Source organism: Protopterus annectens, chromosome 9.part0, assembly GCF_019279795.1.
Source record: "Protopterus annectens isolate FY-2018-M chromosome 9.part0, PAN1.0, whole genome shotgun sequence".
Lineage (NCBI taxonomy): Eukaryota > Metazoa > Chordata > Ceratodontiformes > Protopteridae > Protopterus > Protopterus annectens.
The window spans coordinates 634,220,483-634,238,940 of NC_056743.1; the positions used below are offsets into that span (position 1 = coordinate 634,220,483).

Sequence of the window (18,458 nt, forward strand, 5' to 3'; positions counted from 1 at the left end):
GCACCAAAGCAGAAGAGGTTTTAAAAAAGATGGAAGAAAAGGCTAAGTCTGTGCAGACAGTCAGATTTTTTGCAAGTGCAGCCTCCAAGATTTAGTAGGCAGTGCCCCTTGAAACATTGGCCCTTTCCAACCCATCTCAAGCTAGACCCAGGGGAAACAGGCCCCCCCCCAGGTTACAGTCTCAGAGTATGCAGAGATTTAAGCAATGGAGTACCTCCACTTCTAAAGCAGGGAGTGCTAAGCCATCCCCTTACGGAAATAATTCACAATGACTTCTCAACTCCACTCCTCACCTCTGCCCAATTGCTCATGCCCCTAGAAGTAAAACTTGCCCACCATACAAAAAAATGGGACCTCCATCACCAACGATCAATGGGTCCTCAACATAGTATCCCAGGGGTACAGATTTTATTTCCACACGCTTCCAACCCCAAAAGGGTTCCCAGACCTTCCTCCAAATCAGTGGGCAGAGGCACAAAACTTAAGTTCAGTCCCTGCTCACCATAAGGGCAATTTAGCCTGTTCTTGCAGAACAGATAGGACAAGGTTTTTATTCCAGACTTTTCCTGGTACCCAGAAAAGAGGGCACCTGGCACCCAATCTTAGCTCTATCTATTCTAAACACCTACCTGGTGGTACCAAAATTCAAAATGCTCACCCTACAGCAGCTTCTCCCTATGCTGTCCAAAGATGCCTGGTTAGCCACCCTAGACCTAAAGGAGGCCTATCTGCACATCCCTATCAGGGACTCCTGCAGGAAATATCTACGTTTCAGGGCAGGATCTATGCATTCAGTTCTCTGCACTTCCCTTTGGCTTATCCACTGCTCCCACAGTTTTCACAAAATGCCTGGCTCCAACCATTGCCTATTGCAGACGGAAAAAGATCCAAATATACCCTTATTTGGACGATTGCCTAATTCAGGCAGACAGGAAAAGCTGTTGCAGCACCTGACATTTGTAAAGGACCTTTTAACCTCCCTGGGGTACACTATCAACGAAAAGAAATCCAAACTAGTCCCCAGTCAAAAAATTGTATTCCTGGGAGCAAGCTTGGACACAGCATCCCAGATGGCATTCCTTACTCCAGAAAAACAAGCCTGACAGGCTACTTTGCTCAAATGGCCACCAGAACCCAGCTATCTGCAAGGAAAATCATGCAGGCTCTAGGGTTCATGGCCTCCTGCATTTTACTAATTTCATATGCCAGACGGCATTCAGTGGTACTTAAGTCTTTTCTCCAACATTCTTAGGACCTGGAAACTATCAGATCTATAATTCCTTGTCTAAGGACAGAGTTTCTTTGATGGGCAGCAGCATACAACCACAACAAGGGACTTCCCTTTACACAACCCCATGCCGCCCAGACCCAAACCACAGATGCATCAGACTATGCCTGAGGTGCACATCTGGATGGCAGGTGCATTCAGGGCCACTGCAGTGGCAAAGCCTGCCCTGGACTTAGAGAAGATAGGCAGGTGGTAATGCGTGGTGAAGGTATGAACAGCTGTCCATGTTGCAGCCTCCAGGATGTCCCTGGTGGGGACTACTCTGAGGAAAGCTGTAGAGGTTGCTTTGGTAGAGTGAGTTCTGACCCCCTTAGGGGGAGGTTTCCCATGTTGCTTGTAGCAGAAATGGATGCAGTGTGCTATCCATTTGGAAATGGTTTGTTTCGATATGGCTTTGCCCTCTCCTCCTGCAGCAAAGCTGACTAACAACTGATCAGTCTTTCTGAATGATTTAGTCTTGTCTAGATAGAATCTGAGCTGTCTGTGCACATCTAGAGAGTGCAGTATTCTTACCCCCTTGTTTTGTGGGTTAGGGAAAAAGGTGGGCAAATGAATGGACACACTGGACACCACTTTTGGCATGAAGGATGGGGTAGTCCTGAGGGAGACCCTGTCAGCATGGAAAATGAAGGGCTCTACAGCCATTAGTGCTTGTAGCTCGGATACTCCTCTTGCTGAAGATGGCCAGAAGCAAGGCTGTCTTCCATGAGATATTTTAATTCTGCTGAAGCTGCTGGTTCAAAGGGGGGCAGGGTGAAACACACAGTTTAGGTCCCAAGCTGGGGTAGGTGCTCTTCTGGGTGGCCTCAAGTTGCTAGCCCCTCTGAGGAACTGTTTGAGAGGGTGTGAGAAAAGAGGTTTCTCAGTGCTGAAATGAGCAGATAGCAGAGGCATGAATTTTAATAGAGGAAAAGGATAAACCACTGTGTAGTAGGTAATCCAGGATGAGAGGTAGGGAGGGCTGTGCCGTATTGGCTCCCTTAGCCTGGATAAAAGTGCAGAACCTTTTCCATTTGTCAGCATAAGACTTTCTAGTGGTAGGGCGTCTGGCCTCGCATATAACATCTAGAACCTGTTTACTGAGATTGTCAGCTTGTACAGTGGTCAGGGAATAAGCCAGGCTGCTAAATTCAGGGTCTGCAATTGAGGATGCATGAATTTTCCATCCCTCTGGGTCAGGAGTGTTGGGATCTGAGGGAGATGCCATGGTGGCAGAGGGGACAGGCAGGCAGCAGTGGGTACCAGTGCTGGCGTAGCCAGTCTGGCGCAATCAGGATTGCCCTTGGTTTTTCCTCCTTTATTTTGAGTAGTACCCTGGTAGTGAGAGGTAGTGGGGGAGATGCATAATCCCTGAGGCTGACCCACTAGAAAGATAGAGCATCCACTTTCCAGGCCCTGCGGTGAGCTCCCTGGTGCAGAACTTGCTGAGCGGATGGTTGGAGTGAGAAGCAAAGAGGTCTACCTTCGGGGTGCCCATTTCTGAGTTATAAGGGTGAAGGTTCTTTGCTTTAGCTGCCACTCATGTGGGTCCAGAAAATTTCTGCTTAAGTTGTCTGCCAGAGAGTTTAGAGAGCCTGGCAGGAATTGTGCTAACAGGTGTAGTTGCATGGCTGAAGCTGTATGCCAAATGGTCATGGCGAGCCTGCATAGAGGGTAGGAGTGAGTCCCTCCCTGCTTGCTAATATATCACATCACTGTGGTGGTGTCTATTTTGATCAGTAGAGTCCCTGGGGAGAGAAGGGGTCTGAAAGCTGTCAATGTGTGCTGGACAGCTAACATCTCTTTTTGGTTGATGTGCAGATGTATTTGATATGGGCTCCATTGGCCCTGTATGCACCTGCCATTCAGGTGTGCACCCCAGGAATAGTCTGATGCGTCTGTGGTGAGGGTCTGAGTGGCGTGGGGTGGTGAGAAGGGCAGTCCCTTGTTGTGGGAGCATGCTGCTGCCCACCAAAGGAAATCTTTCCTTAGACAAGGTATCATTGGTATAAGAGTTTCCAGGTCTTGAGAGTATTGACACCAAAGGCTTTTTAGGTACCATTGAAGTTTCCTCATATGCAGTCTGGCATATGGAATGAGTAGAATGCAAGATGCCATGAACCCCAAAGCTTGTAGGATTTCCCTTGCGGATAACTGGGGTCTAGTGGCTAGTTGCGAGAAATAGGATGTCAGGCAAGTTTGCTTTTCTGGTGTAAGGAATGCCATCTGGGATGCTGTGTCCAGGCTTGCTCCCAGGAATATAATTTTTTGGGTGGGTACTAGTTTGGATTTCTTTTCGTTGATAGTGTACCCTAGGGAGGTCAGTAGGCCCTTTACAAAAGCCAAGTGCTTGAACAGCTTTTCCTGACTGTCTGCCTGAATTAGGCAGTCATCTAAGTATGGGTAAATTTGAATATTTCTTTGCCTGCAAAAAGCAATGGCGGGAGCCAGGCATTTTGTGAAAACTATGGGTGCAGAGATCCTGCCCTGAAACGTAGATATTTCCTGCATGATTCCCTGATTTGGGATGTGTAGGTAGGCCTCTCTTAGGTCCAGGGTGGCTAGCCAGGCATCCTTGGAGAGCATAGGTAGTATTCACTGAAGGGTGAGCATTTTGAATTTTGGTATCACCAGGAAGGTGAGGATGGGGCGCCAAGTGCCCTCTTTTCTGGGTACCAGGAAGAGCCTGGAGTAGAAACCTTGGTCTATCTCTTCTGCAGGAACGTGCTCTATTGCCCTCATGGAGAGCAGGGAAAGGAATTGCTTTTTGGCCTCTGCCCACTGGTTTGGAGGTAGATCTGGGAACCCTTTTGGGGTTGGTAGAGTGTGGAAAGAAAATTTGTATCCCTGGGGCACTATGTTGAGGACCCAGCGGTCATTGGTAATGGTGGCCCAGGTGCTTGCGTGGAAGGAGAGTTTTCCTCCCGGGGCAAGTGCATGTGGGCGGAGGGAGGGGGTGGAAGTTGAGAGTCACTGTGAGTTCTTACCATGAGGGGGTGGCTTTGCACTCCCTGGTTTAGAAGTGGAGGTACTCCATTGCTTTGATCTCTGCATTCCCTGTGGCTGTTGTCTGGGGGGTCTGCTTTCCCGGGGTCTGGGCTGAACTGACCTGGAGGGGGCAGGAAAGGACCAGTGTTTGGAAGGGCAATGCCTACTGAACCTGGGTGGCTGGACCTGCAGGAAATCCTTACCTGTCTGCATAGATTTAGCTTTTTCTTCCATCTTTTTAAGACCTCCTCTGCCTTGGTGCCAAATAAGTTGTCTTTGTGTAAGGGTGCATCCAATAGTTTAGATTTAACATGGTCTGGCAAGGGCTGTTCCTTAAGCCAAGCATGCCTTCTAAGGACAGAACCGGTGACTGCTGCCCTGAAAGATGCTTATAGGGCATCAAAACCACAGTGTAAGGTGTGCTTAGTTACTTGATTTTCAGAATACATTAATTCTTGTAACTCTGTTTTCTGCACAAGCAGGAAAAGATATTTTTGTCTGAGGAGTTCCATGGTATTCTGCTGAAATTGTAGCACATGGAACTGACAATTTTGTGCTCTTAATAGCAAGAGTAGCAGAGATGTGTACTTTTTTATCCCATCTGTCTAATGCTCGAGAATCCCTATCTGAGGGGGTGGGATTCTTAGCAGAATTTGCTTTAATTCCTTTAGGTCCTTTGGAGATAACCTCAGGGTCAGCAGCAGGATTTTTGAAAAGAAATTTGTGAGAGTCAGGGACTCTATAATACCTGTCAGATTTCCTGGGAGCAGGAGGGAGGGTGTCAGGAGTTAAACTAGATTCCATGAAAACATCTTCCACAACATCCAGGACAGGAGGAATGGCCAGGGTTCTGTGCTGTGGAAGATCTAAAAATTCCCTCAGTCTCTTTTTAGACTGAGGGTAGTCCTGACATTCCCATTGGAAATGCTCCCTTAAAGTATGAAGGGTTTCCCCAAAGGAAAAATCTTTGGGTGGAGAGGCTGAAGGAATGGATTCCTCTGCATCAAAATCCTCATAAGCAGAGAGGGGTTGCATGTCTACATATTCAGAGGCATCGGAGTCATCGGACTCCTGTTCAGATAAGACTACTGGGGACAAATCTCTTTTTCTTTTGAAAGAGGTAGATTGGCTTCCCCTGATCAACATTATAAGGTCTTCTGCCATTTTAAGCATTTGAGAGTGAGGCAAGGAAGCACGTGCCTGAGATGGGGCCGTCAGTTTCTTGGGTGTGGTTCATACCCTGGGCCTTAGAAACACGGTAGTTTGCGAAAGAACAGAAGACACGAAAGACATCGGTTTGTGTCGAGAATCAGTAGTGCAAAGTAGTTCCTCGGAAGCCATTGCCTGCTCAGTGGCTCCGGACCCATCCAAGGTAGAGACAATCGCAGGATCCTTAGTCGATGAAGAGTTTTGCGGCATACTGGACTCCGAAAGGGGCTTGGTAGCAGCCTGCGAATCCACAGAAGTGGGCATCGGGCTGCGAAAGCACTTCACTGAGGACTGGGGAACTGACGACTAGCTTAACAGAAGCATCGTCGGTAGGTTTGGACATATGCGGTCTGTCTCTGTCTTTATCCTTACGTTTTTTCAGAAGATCTGATGTCGGATGGCTTACTGAAGCCATTATCGGAAATCGAGGGCCGAGAGTGAAAAAATCTAGCTACAATAAGGGCTTGACAATGTATAGTTCTGGCATTGAACAAAGCACAAAACCAACAGTGGGGGACATCGTGGTCTGGGCCTAAGCAAGTGATGCAGTAAGAATGAAAGTCTCTGTGTGGTATTTGCTTTCCACAGGTGAGACAATTACATTTTTCTGATATCAGTTAGAGGAAGAAAAAAAGGATCCCTAACAGGGTACTTAGCTTTAGAAGACTTCAACTTCAATTCGGAAAACGAAACTCAGGTAGCGGCTGACCAGCACTCGTGTAAACTGCTTCTGGCTCCTTGGCAAGAAAGACTGATGTAATGGTGTCGGCTGCCTTACTTTATACTACTGTCGACCTGACGTCAGTCCTGAAGCGACAGCAACTGACACAGAAATACTAAGTCTCTGGTATTCGGGCTGACTGAGAGCTACCCTGGCAGGGATAACCCAAATGTGATGACTGCAACAGTGAAACACGAAGAACATCTGTTTGTAATTGGCATTGTAGGGACCTAGAACATTCTGCCCGAATCAGGAGGTCATCCAGGTATGGGAAGATTTGAATTCCCTGGGTCCCGCAGTAGGCAGTCACTGGAGCCAAGCACTTAGTGAATACCCTTGGTGCTGTAGAGAGTCCAAAGGTCCAAGCAGAGAACTGAAAGTGTGAGGAACCCAAATAAAAAAAAAAAAAGTAAATATGTCCTGTAGTTGGTCCTTATGAGGATGTGTAAGTAGGCATCCTTTACGTCCAAAGTGGCTAGGAATCCCTGAGGCATTACCAAGGGAAAGAGGGTCTGGAGGGTAAGCATATGAAAGGTGGATACTTGTAGGAATAGATTGAGGTGGGCAAGATCTAGTATCACTCTCCATGGTCCATCCTTAATTGGGACTAAGAAGAGTCTTGAGTAAAACCCCCTTCCCCTTTCTGCCAGGGAGATGGGTTGTATTGTCCCTTGAACAAGCAGACTGGCTGTTCTTTGGGTGGCCGCAGGATGCCCATCAAGAAGGGTGGGGTGATCCAGGTCATAAAAAAAAAATTTCTATAATGGACAAGACTCACGTGTCTGAGGTAATGCTTTTAAAAACAAGATGTGAGCACACCAACAAAGCTGAGAAAAAGCCAAAAAACGTCCTAAAACACTTATTTATTACAAAAGGATGAGCGCATTCACGGGGTTACCACTTCATCAGATCCATATAAAAAACAACTCAAAGTAAAACATTTATACAAGTTAAAAATCACATATATTTAAAAAAATGAAGTTCACCTTCTACTAATTAAAGCTGGCCTTAAACGAATACTAGCATTAAGCCCTTGAACTTTATGTGCTTGCAGGGCTATAATCCATTTCACTTCCAAATTCTCCAAGAAATTATTCACATTACTTCTTCTCATACCAGGTTTAACCAGTTGTAAAACTCTAAAATGGAAGACAGTATGCCCTGTTTTACCCATATGTACTGCCAATGCATTTGTAAGTACTTTGTTTCTGATATTTCCAACATGTTCCAAAATCCTTTCCTTAAACTTGCGCATCGTCTTGCCCACATAAAAACTTTGGCACTCTGTGCAAGTTGCTAAATAGACCAGACAATTACTGTTGCGTGTGGCAGACAATCTAGGGACAAATTCTCTCCTAGTAATGGTCTGAATAAACGCTTGTTCTCCGACTATAAAAGTACATGTTTTGCATTTACCATAAGGCATAGTTCCTAGTCTTGGCAAAGGATCAGTCACTGCAACCTTAGGGCCATAGCATAGCATCCTTTTCAAATTCTTATTTCTAAAAATAAAACTCGGACGAGACCCAACCACTTCACTGGTGGCTTCATTCACTAGTAGTATAGGCCAGTTTTTCCTAATGATATCACAAAAGTCAGAAATATTACTAGAATAGGTAAACAGCACTTTAGGATGTCCATGATTCAAGCTACTACTGAGATGCTGCCTGTTATAATTCCTATACTTATTAGAAAAATAGGGAGCTCCTTTATCATTCTTATGCACTTGTACCTCCCTATGAACATCAGCTGTCAATCTATCAGGGTATCCTCTGTCCGAAAGATCATGTAAAAAATTATCAATAGATTCACTCATACCTGTATCACCAGTGTTAAGGCGTGATAATCTCAAAGATTGTCCTTTCACAATATTTTTAAAAATGTGTGAGGGGTGCATACTGGATTTATGCAATATACTGTTCTTCCAGCATGTCTTCTTAAAGCACTTGGTGTCAAGCCCTCCCAAGCCATTCTTATGGAATGTAATGTCCAGAAAATCTATACTGATTAATGACCAATGCATAACCAATTTAAGGTAGCTGGTAGTCCCCTCAAGATGCATGATGAATTCATTCAATTGTACTTCACTACCCTTCCATAACAGAAGAATATTGTCCACAAACCTGCCATAATATATTAGATGTGCATTATAGGCATTACTGTTCAGTACATATTCTTCTTCCCATTGTGCCAACACCAAATTCGTATAGCTGTTGGCACATGGTGTACCCATGGCCACCCCTTGCTTCTGCAGGAAATATCTATCATTAAAAAGAAAAACATTATGGTTCAAGATTGAATCCAACAGCATACAAATCACAGTTATTGTATCATGACTCTAATGGCCATGATGTGCCATGTAAAGCCTTAACTGAGTCTATCCCCTCTGTATTAGGGATCACTGTAAGTAAGGTTTTGATATCCAGTGTGACTAACAAAATTTCTGATAAATCAAGACCTTGTACTTTATCAAATAAAGTCGATAGACAATGTTGTGTATCCTTCAACACTAAGGGGGCCTCCTCTAGAAGAGGTTTCAGCATGTTCTCTACAAACTGGGACAAGGGCTCAGTGGCCCAACCACACCCAGAGACTATGGGTCGCATGGGAGGTTTCACTAAAGTTTTATGCATCTTGGGTAGGCCTTTAAATGTTGGGATAAGTGGATATTCAACTAGCAGAAATTCATTTAAGTCAAAATCTAACAGCCCGTACATAAGTAGCTCGTAGAGCACATCCCTGATGGTACTTATACTTCTATTAGTAATCTTTGCATCTATCACCGTGTATGTCTCTACATCCAAAAGCATTTCATTCATAGAACTTAATCAATTCTATTAAGAATAACTACTGTGCCCCCTTTATCATCTGGTCTAATGCTGATACTATCCAATCTCTGTAGTTGTTCGAGGGCTTCACTCTCTGATGCTATTAAATTAGAGAAAAGGCTTTTAAGGGCAGCTTTTAATTAGTAGAAGGTGAACTTGATTTTTTAATTATATGTGATTTTAACTTGTATAAATGTTTTACTTTGAGTTGCTTTTTATATGGATCTGATGAAGTAGAAACCCTGCGAAAGCGCTTATCCTTCTCTAATAAAGAAGTGTTTTAGGACATTTTTTAGCTTTTTCTCAGCTTTGTTGGTCTGCTCACATCTTGTTTTTAAGCCTTGATTTTGTTGTTTGTGAGCCACCTTTGGCAGGAGTGTGTACTGTTTATTTTACTTTGTAATGGTTTTCCAAACTGGATGACACCCTTAGGGACAGGGGAATGAAATTGGGGAAATTGGGCAGCAGAGGCAAGTAGTCACAGACTACTTGCCCTGTTCTGAAACTGAGGTTTCTGGGCAGGGGTTTGAGCAGGTCTGGAAGGAGTCTGTTGCTTCCTGGTGCTCTTTCTGCCCCTGGAAGGAGGGGGTGGAGCGGAGTGTTTTCTGATGAACTGGGTTTTGGAGGGGTAGTTCCTGTGAAATTTGGGTATGAGATGCAAACAAGTGCTTTAAATCCTGTAGCTCCTTCCCTTTTGTTGAAAAGTTTTGAATAACTCCGCCACTTAGCCAAAAAGGGCAGAGTTATCCAGGGGTGCATCCAGAAGTTTGACCCTAATGTCGTTGGGCAAAGGCTGTAGTCTTAGCCAAGAATATCTTCTCAGGACTGAAGCAAATGCAACAGATCTGGCAGAAGCTTCCACAGCATCATAACTGCATCTAATTGAATATCTAGTGACCTGGGAAGATAAGGAAAGGAGGCTATAGAAGTTTGTGCCTTAGGAGAAGAATCAGGGAGGTCTGATAAGAGCTTGGTGGCCTGGGCCAAAAGGACTAGTGCATACTTTGACATGTGTGTCTGTAATTCACTGCCCTGAAGGCCAAAGTAGCAGAAGTATATACTTTTTTGCCAATACTTTCCATGGCCCTGATTTTCTTGTCTGTGGGAGGACAGATGTGGAAGGAAGAAGTATGGAAGGCTTATCAGCAGAGACTGAAACATTGCCAGGGTCTGCAACTGGACCTTATAGAACTTGTCAGGCCTTCAAGGGGTAGGGGGTTCTAAATCTGAGTTGACAGAAGCTACAATGAAAGCAGGCAGGACAGGTGGAATAGCAGAAAGAGCAGGCTTGCCCAATTGCAGGAGTTCATAGTATCTGTTTTTTTTTAACCTCTGACATCTCAGAGGAATCCCACTTAAAAAAATTCTCTCATTTTAGAGATGGTCTCACCAAAAGTGAGATCATCACCTGGAGAGTCTGTATCAGCAGAATCCTCCTCTGGGGAGGCATAGGTTCATAGGTTGGTACTAGGCTATCGGCCCTAGGGCCTATGCAAGCCTAGCCATAACAATTCCCTGGATATTTCTTCCCACAATATTTACTTCTCCAGGCCCCGGGGTGAATTTCCTATCTCCCATCCAATCATCAAGGTTCCTTTTGAAGAGGGCCAATGAGGCACTCTGCTTGATATGTATGGGCAGTCTATTCCAGAGTATGGGGAGTCTCTGGGTCAGGAACCTATCCCTCCAGCATGTTTTGTTCATTGTGATGACAAGGTTTAGATCCCTGGAGCGTGTGGCTCTGAGGGATTGGGATTTCTTTAAGTGGAGCATGTCCAACAGCTCAGGGTTTGACATGGCCTTGTATGTTAAGCAGAGATCGCCTCTGAGTCGGCGATATGTCACAGAGTATAGCTGGAGTTTTTTTAGACGGTCAGTATATGGCATCTGCTTTAGGCCTGTGATTCTTTTAGTGAGGTATTTCTGTGGCCTTTCAAGCTGTTGCAGATGTCTTGTGAGGTACATACCAAACGGGGCATTATACTCTATAATGGGTCTAATGAGGGATGAGTACAGTGGGGCAATGACCTCTTTTTTTCTGGATGAAAAGCCCTTAGTGATGAGGTGTGCCACATAGAAGGATTTCCTGGCTGTTGTGGCAATGTGGTTATCAAAAGTGAGACCACTGTCCACCTGTGTCCCTAAGTCTTTCATCACACTTTCGATGTTTAGTGTCCTGCCACCTGTGTGGTAATTCATGGGTACATGTTTTTTTCCAAAGGGGATAACTATACATTTCTTGGCATTAAGCTTGAGCCCATGGCTCTGGCACCAGGCATCTGTTTCTGTAAGGCCCTTTTGTAGAATATCCACATCATTTGGGGATTCAATAATGGCTCCCAGTTTGCAGTCATCTGCAAACTTTGTTAGCCAGAGTCCCTTAGTGTTGGCCTGTACTTCAGAGAAGTAGATGCCAAACAAGAGTGGTCCCAGGACTGAACCCTGAGGTACTCCACTTGTCTGGAGCTGGATTTGGAGTTGGCTACTTTTACTGTCTGGGTTCTGTCAGTAAGCCAGTTAGCAACCCATCAAGTGACGTAGGGATATATGCCCAGCTTAGTAAGTTCATTTATGATTCCAGAGTGGAGGATGGTGTCAAAGGCCTTGGCGAGGTCCAGATAGGCTGTGTGGACTGCCTTACCCTCATCCACAGCTCTGGAGACTGATTCGAAGAAGTCAATCAGATTCAGGAGACAAGATCAGCCCTTCACAAACCCAAACTGGGTGGGGTCCAGTGTTTGAAGGTTGCTAATGTCTTTGTTTATAAGTTCCATGATAATGTGTTCCATACCCTTGCAAATCAGGCTTGTCAGACTGATGGGACGGTAGTTCCCGGGATCCAAGGTGGATCCTCCCTTGTGAAGCGGGATAACTGTAGCTGTGCGCCACTCAGTGGGCACGAAGCCTGAGGTGAGGCTATGATTAAACATGACACTTAGGTGAGGTGCCAGTTCATTTTGTTGTTCATGTAGTACACAGCCTGGGGTGTCATCTGGTCCCATGGATGCTGTATTCTTAGCTTTGGAGAGTGCGGTTTCTGCCTGTGTGGCCATGATTATCGGAATTTGGCAATCATTTGGTATTGAGATGGGCCCTTTAGGGGGTGAGAGTGGGGTGAAGTTGGCACTAAATTGATCTGCCAGGATATTGGCAATATCCTTGGGATCAGTATATTTAATGCCATTCTGTTGTAACTCAGTGCAGATCTGAGCATTGCCATTTAGATTCTTGACATAACTATAGAATGCCTTGTGGTTGTCTTTGGAATCTTTGGCAATTTTATTTTCGTAACTAGCTTTTGAGGATTTTATGAGGGATCTCAGCTTCTTACTGAGGCTGGTGAGGGTTTTTTTTGCATAGCCAAGAAGAGATGGCATCTGAGACGCACAGGAAAGTGAGTGCTCTGAGGGAGAGTCAGAGCAATACTCTGCTTCAGGTTGAGGGATGTCTTTGACCTGAGGCCTTGGAGTAATAAGTGGAGGGGCAACTGGTGGAAAGGCAGGCATAGCAGGCCTTTGGGCCATGAATGTATTAAATAAACTTTGTGAGAAGGCTTGCCAGTCTGGTTGGCTTTTAGCAGGGGGTGAAACATGCTTGGACTTCTGTTTCCTTTTCAAGGAAGGCCTAGTGGGCATAGGGTCTAAGGGAGGCGTAGGTTCGGTAAGCTCTGGAGCCGTGAACGAGTCTGTCTGGGCAGTGGAACAAGCCGAGGTTCCCCCTCATCCTCGGTGGCTGACATCGAAGCCTCCACAGATGTGCCTTCCCCTCTAGGTTTTGCGGCCTCCCGAACAGTACCTGCTATATCCATTTTATCAGATTCTGAATTCTCCAGGCTGTCGCCACAGTAGGGACGTCTGGTGGAGGAGATGTAGCAGCAGATTCAAGCCAAGAAACTTTGGCCTTCTTTTTTTGGGTGGCTCGATAGACAGACTGGACGGCCCTTCCATAACTAGTGCTAAGCGTTTGAGATGCTGGTTTTCTAAAATAAATATTGAGGGCGTGCAGGCGGCTGCAGATTGCATGCGCTCAATGTTTATTGAGGGCGTGCAGATGGCTGCAGACTGCCTTAAGGGCAAAGGCCTGACAGATCGCTCCGGTTTTATGGTCATGAGTAGGCCTTAAACATAAAAGGCAGAGTTCGGGGGCGTCCTTATGGGGGATCTGACGTCCGCACCTGCACTTTCCGTTTTTGGATGATGTGAACCTAAACAGGCATGCAGTGACCCAAAAGAAACAAAAAAAAAACGTCCGGAACTGGGTACTTATCTTCAAAAGAGAAGATGGAACAGCAGGAAGAGCTGAAGTTCGACTGGCGGCAGAGAAGTTCCGAGGAAAGGTACATGCAGACATCACTTTTATGGCCCATGCTCCCCAGCCAACGTCAGTCGTCCCACATACCTAGCAGTGACTACAAGCTTTTAGTAAGCAGAGGATAATCCAAGGGTTTGGAATACTGCAATATGAGAATAGAAGGACATCATTTCTGATGTCACGGCTTATAGAGAGGGAAAGATGTGGGTAAAGATGACTGGTGAACTCTGCAGTTGAGGCCAAGTGGTTCAGGCAGTAGGCTTGGAAGGGATGTTATTTTACAGTGCAAACCTTAAAAAGCAGAGTCTGGACATTTAGAGAGTGTTGGTTGATACAAAAATTCTTGTCTTCAGATTTGCATGGGAATGTTATATAAAACCCTAAGGAACAAAATTGCCGAGGATAGGATTGCATTATGGCATTGGGGTTCCTGTAGATATTGTTAAAACTTCATTAGAACAAGTTTGTCAAATAATTTTGGAGAGCGAGCCCTTTGTAGCTGGGTTTCAAAGTCGCCCTAGAATTAATAGGAACAGAGACTTCAGGAAGAAGCTCCATAGTAAAAGTATTAAACTGATACTGCTATAGGGTGTAATGAGCTTTTTTCACATTTGCTTTGTTTGCATGGAAAGATTGGTCTAATCATGATGCTCCAAAAATACACTTTCCACTTGATTGTCCATTGAGATTTGAAGAAACTTGACAGCAGATGCCCTATAACATCTGACCTGGTTACAACTGTTTGGGCATTCTTTGTAGTTTCAGCGAAGCGTGTTAAAGAATATTGTAAAGGTTGCCTCGTGTAAGGCAGCCTGTGACTTTGTTGCACATTAGTTCTTTGTTGACACTTCCTTTCAAACTGCAATACTGAGAAGTTCATTAAATAGTAATCCCTACTCTGACTTCAGAGATTGTAGGGGTTTTTTCCGGCAATGGATATTGCACTGTTAGTATTCAACTCTTTGAGAGACTAAGTCGCAGAGATCAAATATTATAGGTTCATAAGTAAGTACTAGGTTAGCAGCTTTTCCTTTTTCTGTTTGAAACAACTGTCACATTTGGTAGAGATTGGCCTTTCCCATCCCATGGTTGATAATTATATATTACCCCTAATGTGAATAACTGGGGATCATACAGTGGATAATTTGAGGGGGCCCATGCGTGGGATAAAGCATTTAGGAGCTGCATCTGTCCTTTAGTAGTGCAGGGGGCTCCCCTGGGATAAAGCTTCTGTTTACCATCTTTAGATCCAAGTTGTACTTGAAAATGGAGAGGGATGAACTTTATTTTATGTGAATGAGGATGCAGAAATGTTACTGGACCTCCAAATGAATCTGTTGATGTTGCAGAAGAGGTTTAGATCCCTAGAGCAAGTATCTCTAATGCCATTTGACTTGCTGATGTGCAGTAAATCCATCAGTAATTGGTCAGAGGATGCCTTGTATGCCAGACAGAGGTCATCTCTTAGTAGTCTGTAGGGTATTGAGTATAGTGACAGGGCTTTGAGTCAGTCCATGTAAGACATGTTGTTTAGGTTTGTATCCTTTTTAGTAAGGTACTTGGTGTTCGGTTATTGTATGTGACTGGACAGATACATGCCAAACAGGGCATTATATTCAATGACTGGCCTAATGAGTGAGTGCTAAGTAAATGGGGACATTGGCATCCCTAGATCTAGACACAATTCTAAAAGCTGTGCTGTACAGAAGGACTTTTACAACAGTAGACACATGTTGGTCAGAAGTTAGGTCACTATTCCACATAAGTTCCCAAACCTGAACAACTGGGTCAACTCTTGAGAGCATATTGTCAGTGTGGTAGTTCCCTGGGATAGATGACTTCCCAAAAGCTACAGTAATGCATTTTTTTGGCATTTAGTTTCAGACCACAATTTTGATACCGGTTATTTATTTGAGACGAACCTTCCTGCAGGATGGCCAAGTCATTTGGAGATTTGTGACTGGTCCAAGCTTGCAGTCATCTGCAAACTTAGTGAACCAGAGCACTTTAGTACTGGCTTTTACTTCAGAAAAGTAGATGCGAAACAGGAGAGAGCCCAGCAGAGAACCCTTGGAATGGAATAATGAAATATTTGTTAGCTATGATAGTACGAAGCCTTCAGTTATGATATTATTTCCCTGTTATCATCCTTGCCCGAGATGTATCCATTTAGGAGAGAAGGGATATCACAGCACTGAGAAATGAATTTTTATATTTGAACATACAAATATGAATGTCTTTAAGAAAAGATAGGGCTTAGCCTTCATTGGCTGACTTCCTAATGGTAGTGGGCTGTGAAAGTATTAATATTAAGTAGTAGTAGTCCTGGGATTCTGGGTTTAAAGTTTGCATTTTGAAAGAATTGCCACATGGAGTATTACAGGTGAGTACCTCACTGATACTCGAGTACTTAAAACTTATTTAATGTATCAGTTTTCATTATAGCCATTAAACTGATTTTTGGGAATGCCAGCTTGAGTGTGATTTGGTGGAGCAGAAATTTAAAGTCATTTTTATTTTTTTCCAGTATTGGTTTTATCTTCAGAATTTTTGCAGCTCATTATTATGAAGGCTTCATTTTGGAAGAAACTTGAATACTGTGGCATGTTTCTTTAGTTTTATTTACTTGGCATTAATAGTGAAGTGTAGAAAACAGGTGAGATTATAATGACCCGTTCTTCATCTTAATTGTGACTTGTCATAAACTGTAGTTCTAGTTAAGGAACTTAATTTGCTTATATATTCCACATGTCAGAGTTTAACTGACCTTTCAACGTAGGCATGAATGTAAATAGTAATGCAACCTTCCCGTTGTCATTCCTTGTTTGTGAAGTACATGTTTTGCATTTTATAATTAGGAGCTGTTGATCATGGTGTTAATAAGGATTATCTTAATATGTTCTTTCAGTATTGTTTTGTATTTTTTTTTCTTTTCAGCTTATTCCTGGTGGAGAAGGTCCAGAGATGTGAACAGATTTATTTTCTGAATTGTAAATAGTCATTTGATCACCGTGGAATGAAGTTATTTTTTCCAACTAAAATCATATTAAAGACAAAAGGACAGTTTAAAAAAACACAACTTTCAATCACTTTCAGTGAATGCAATCAAGGTTATTGTTTATTGAAGCAATTTGTTTTATTTATTTTTGACGTGGTAAACACCTGCTGTATTGGTTTTGAAAATGTCTTAAAAGTTGTAAGCAGGCATAAAGTAAAATGCTTGTGGTTTTTCAGTTTAAAAAGGTGGTCATGTTTTGGTTTATCTGTTAAAATTACATGTTGCTTTATATTAAAACATCAGCTTATTTTAATTAGTCTTACAAGTCTTATTGTTCAGAAGTTAAATTCTTAGGGCCCGATTCCAAGACCTGCTCTGGGTGTGAGCCAGCAATCTGGCTGCCAGTGTAAGCCACTAACACTGTGAGCAAGACTTTCAAAATCAGGTCCGACTTGCACTGAGAACAACTCTCTTGGAGTCTGGCTCTTGTTACCATTTCCAATTTAACTGAAGTATTTAGTCGGAGGTTGTTTGTGCTGCTAAAGTGTTTTAAGTTCCATAAAATGCTGATGTTCACTATGTCCCATTGGTATGAGTAACATTGTTAGAAAAAAGAGATGGTGTACCCAGCAAGTGCTATGCTACATGGGGAGGACAGTCCGAACATGAATCTAAAATGTACGGTGTCGAACCTGTCAGAAATTTAGTATAGTGTGTGTGCCAGAAGAGAAACACTGGCTTTCTTAAGATTAGTTTGCTCATCAGATTGCAGAGACAGCATTGTTGAAATGTGCAGATATCAACTTTTTTCTGGATTGAAACCATTTTAAGTATAGTTGTATTTAATATATATTTTTTTTTTGTTAGTAAGTTTCGTTGAAGTTGTTTTTCAGTTTAATAGTTTGTGTCTTTTTTTTTTTTTTTTTTTTTTTTTGAGAGAGACTTGCAATGTTGAAATCCTGCTGTTTCATGGTAGGACAGCATAATCATTGGAGCTTTTGAAGCCAACGATACTGTTCTTAAAGTTTTGTACATCCAGCTAAACTTGAATCACATTCAGTGAGTATTTCTAGTGTTGAGTTTATAATTAGTAAGGCATAAATGTTTGTTTTGTAAAATAAAGGAAAAGTTAAAAATGATGGTTAATCAGATGCTTATTTTAAGTGTCTATCCCTTTATTTTTGCCTACTGTGTAAATATTTTGCCCCCATACCCTGCTGGCTTCCCAACATTCAGACAATCCATTCATTCTTCAGCTGTGGAGCTTTCACTCAAAGCTGATGAGAAATTTCCCCAGTGGTACAATAGCCTAACCCCCGCAGTCTCACATGAAGCAGGGGAACAAGCGAGCCATGCCACTGCAGAAGCTCAGTGTCCTCTCAACGTCAGTGCATACTGTCACACCCTCCTGTGGCTGCCACTAATCAGTGGTTTGGTGAGCCTATCACCCTCTCCCCATTCATGTATTTGCATTCCAGTCCCTCCTGTTAGAGGACCTATGCAAAATTCAACTGGCTCTGCCCCCACCAGATGCTTCAAGCACTAGATCTCAAGTTAGACGTCAATTGCGTAGACCATATTCAAGGCTTTGTCTTTCTACATAGGTGGCAGTAGCTTATTGGTCATTTGGTTATGCCATAAAAGTTTTCTCAATCTAAAGGTCGTATTGCTTGTTAATGGTAAGTGTAATGTCTTGTGTTCTCTGTTTTAATGGTGATGACGGTGTTTATGCCACTTAGAAAATTTTCTAAACAGGGACATTTCTAGAAAGCAACTGCCTGCTTAGAGAGTGAATTCCATCTCTCCAGTAATCCCTGACATGGGTGGTAGCATGGGAGGGGACACAACTTAGGGTAAAATTCCAAAAAGTCATCCAGTACTCTACTCCAAACTTTTAACAGTAGTTAAAGGGGCAAAGCAACAAACTGTATTCATATGTGAAATGCACAGGAGCAATAATATTGACAAAGAAGGTTTTATAAAATAAACAAATACAGTGTATGTTTGCCATTGCTTTCATTAAGGTTATATTTGCATACATGCAGGTGGGAATTCTAAAAGTTCGTACACTGTTTTTCAAAGTTTTTGGAGTAGCTAAAAGGGCAGTGTAACAAACAGTAGTCATGTTGTATGCAT

The 18,458-nt window shown here is 43.4% G+C and overlaps 1 protein-coding gene across 1 annotated transcript in view; it reads left to right on the forward strand.

Moving 5' to 3' along the window:
* The window catches only part of LSM5 (LSM5 homolog, U6 small nuclear RNA and mRNA degradation associated), a 137,876-nt gene extending 121,241 nt beyond the window's left edge, over positions 1-16,635 (forward strand). The window contains exon 5 of the mRNA XM_044083202.1: positions 16,262-16,635. Coding sequence (XP_043939137.1) covers positions 16,262-16,294 — 33 coding nt within the window. The 3' untranslated portion in view covers positions 16,295-16,635. The remainder of the gene's footprint in view (positions 1-16,261) is intronic.
* Positions 16,636-18,458: the final 1,823 nt, after the last annotated feature.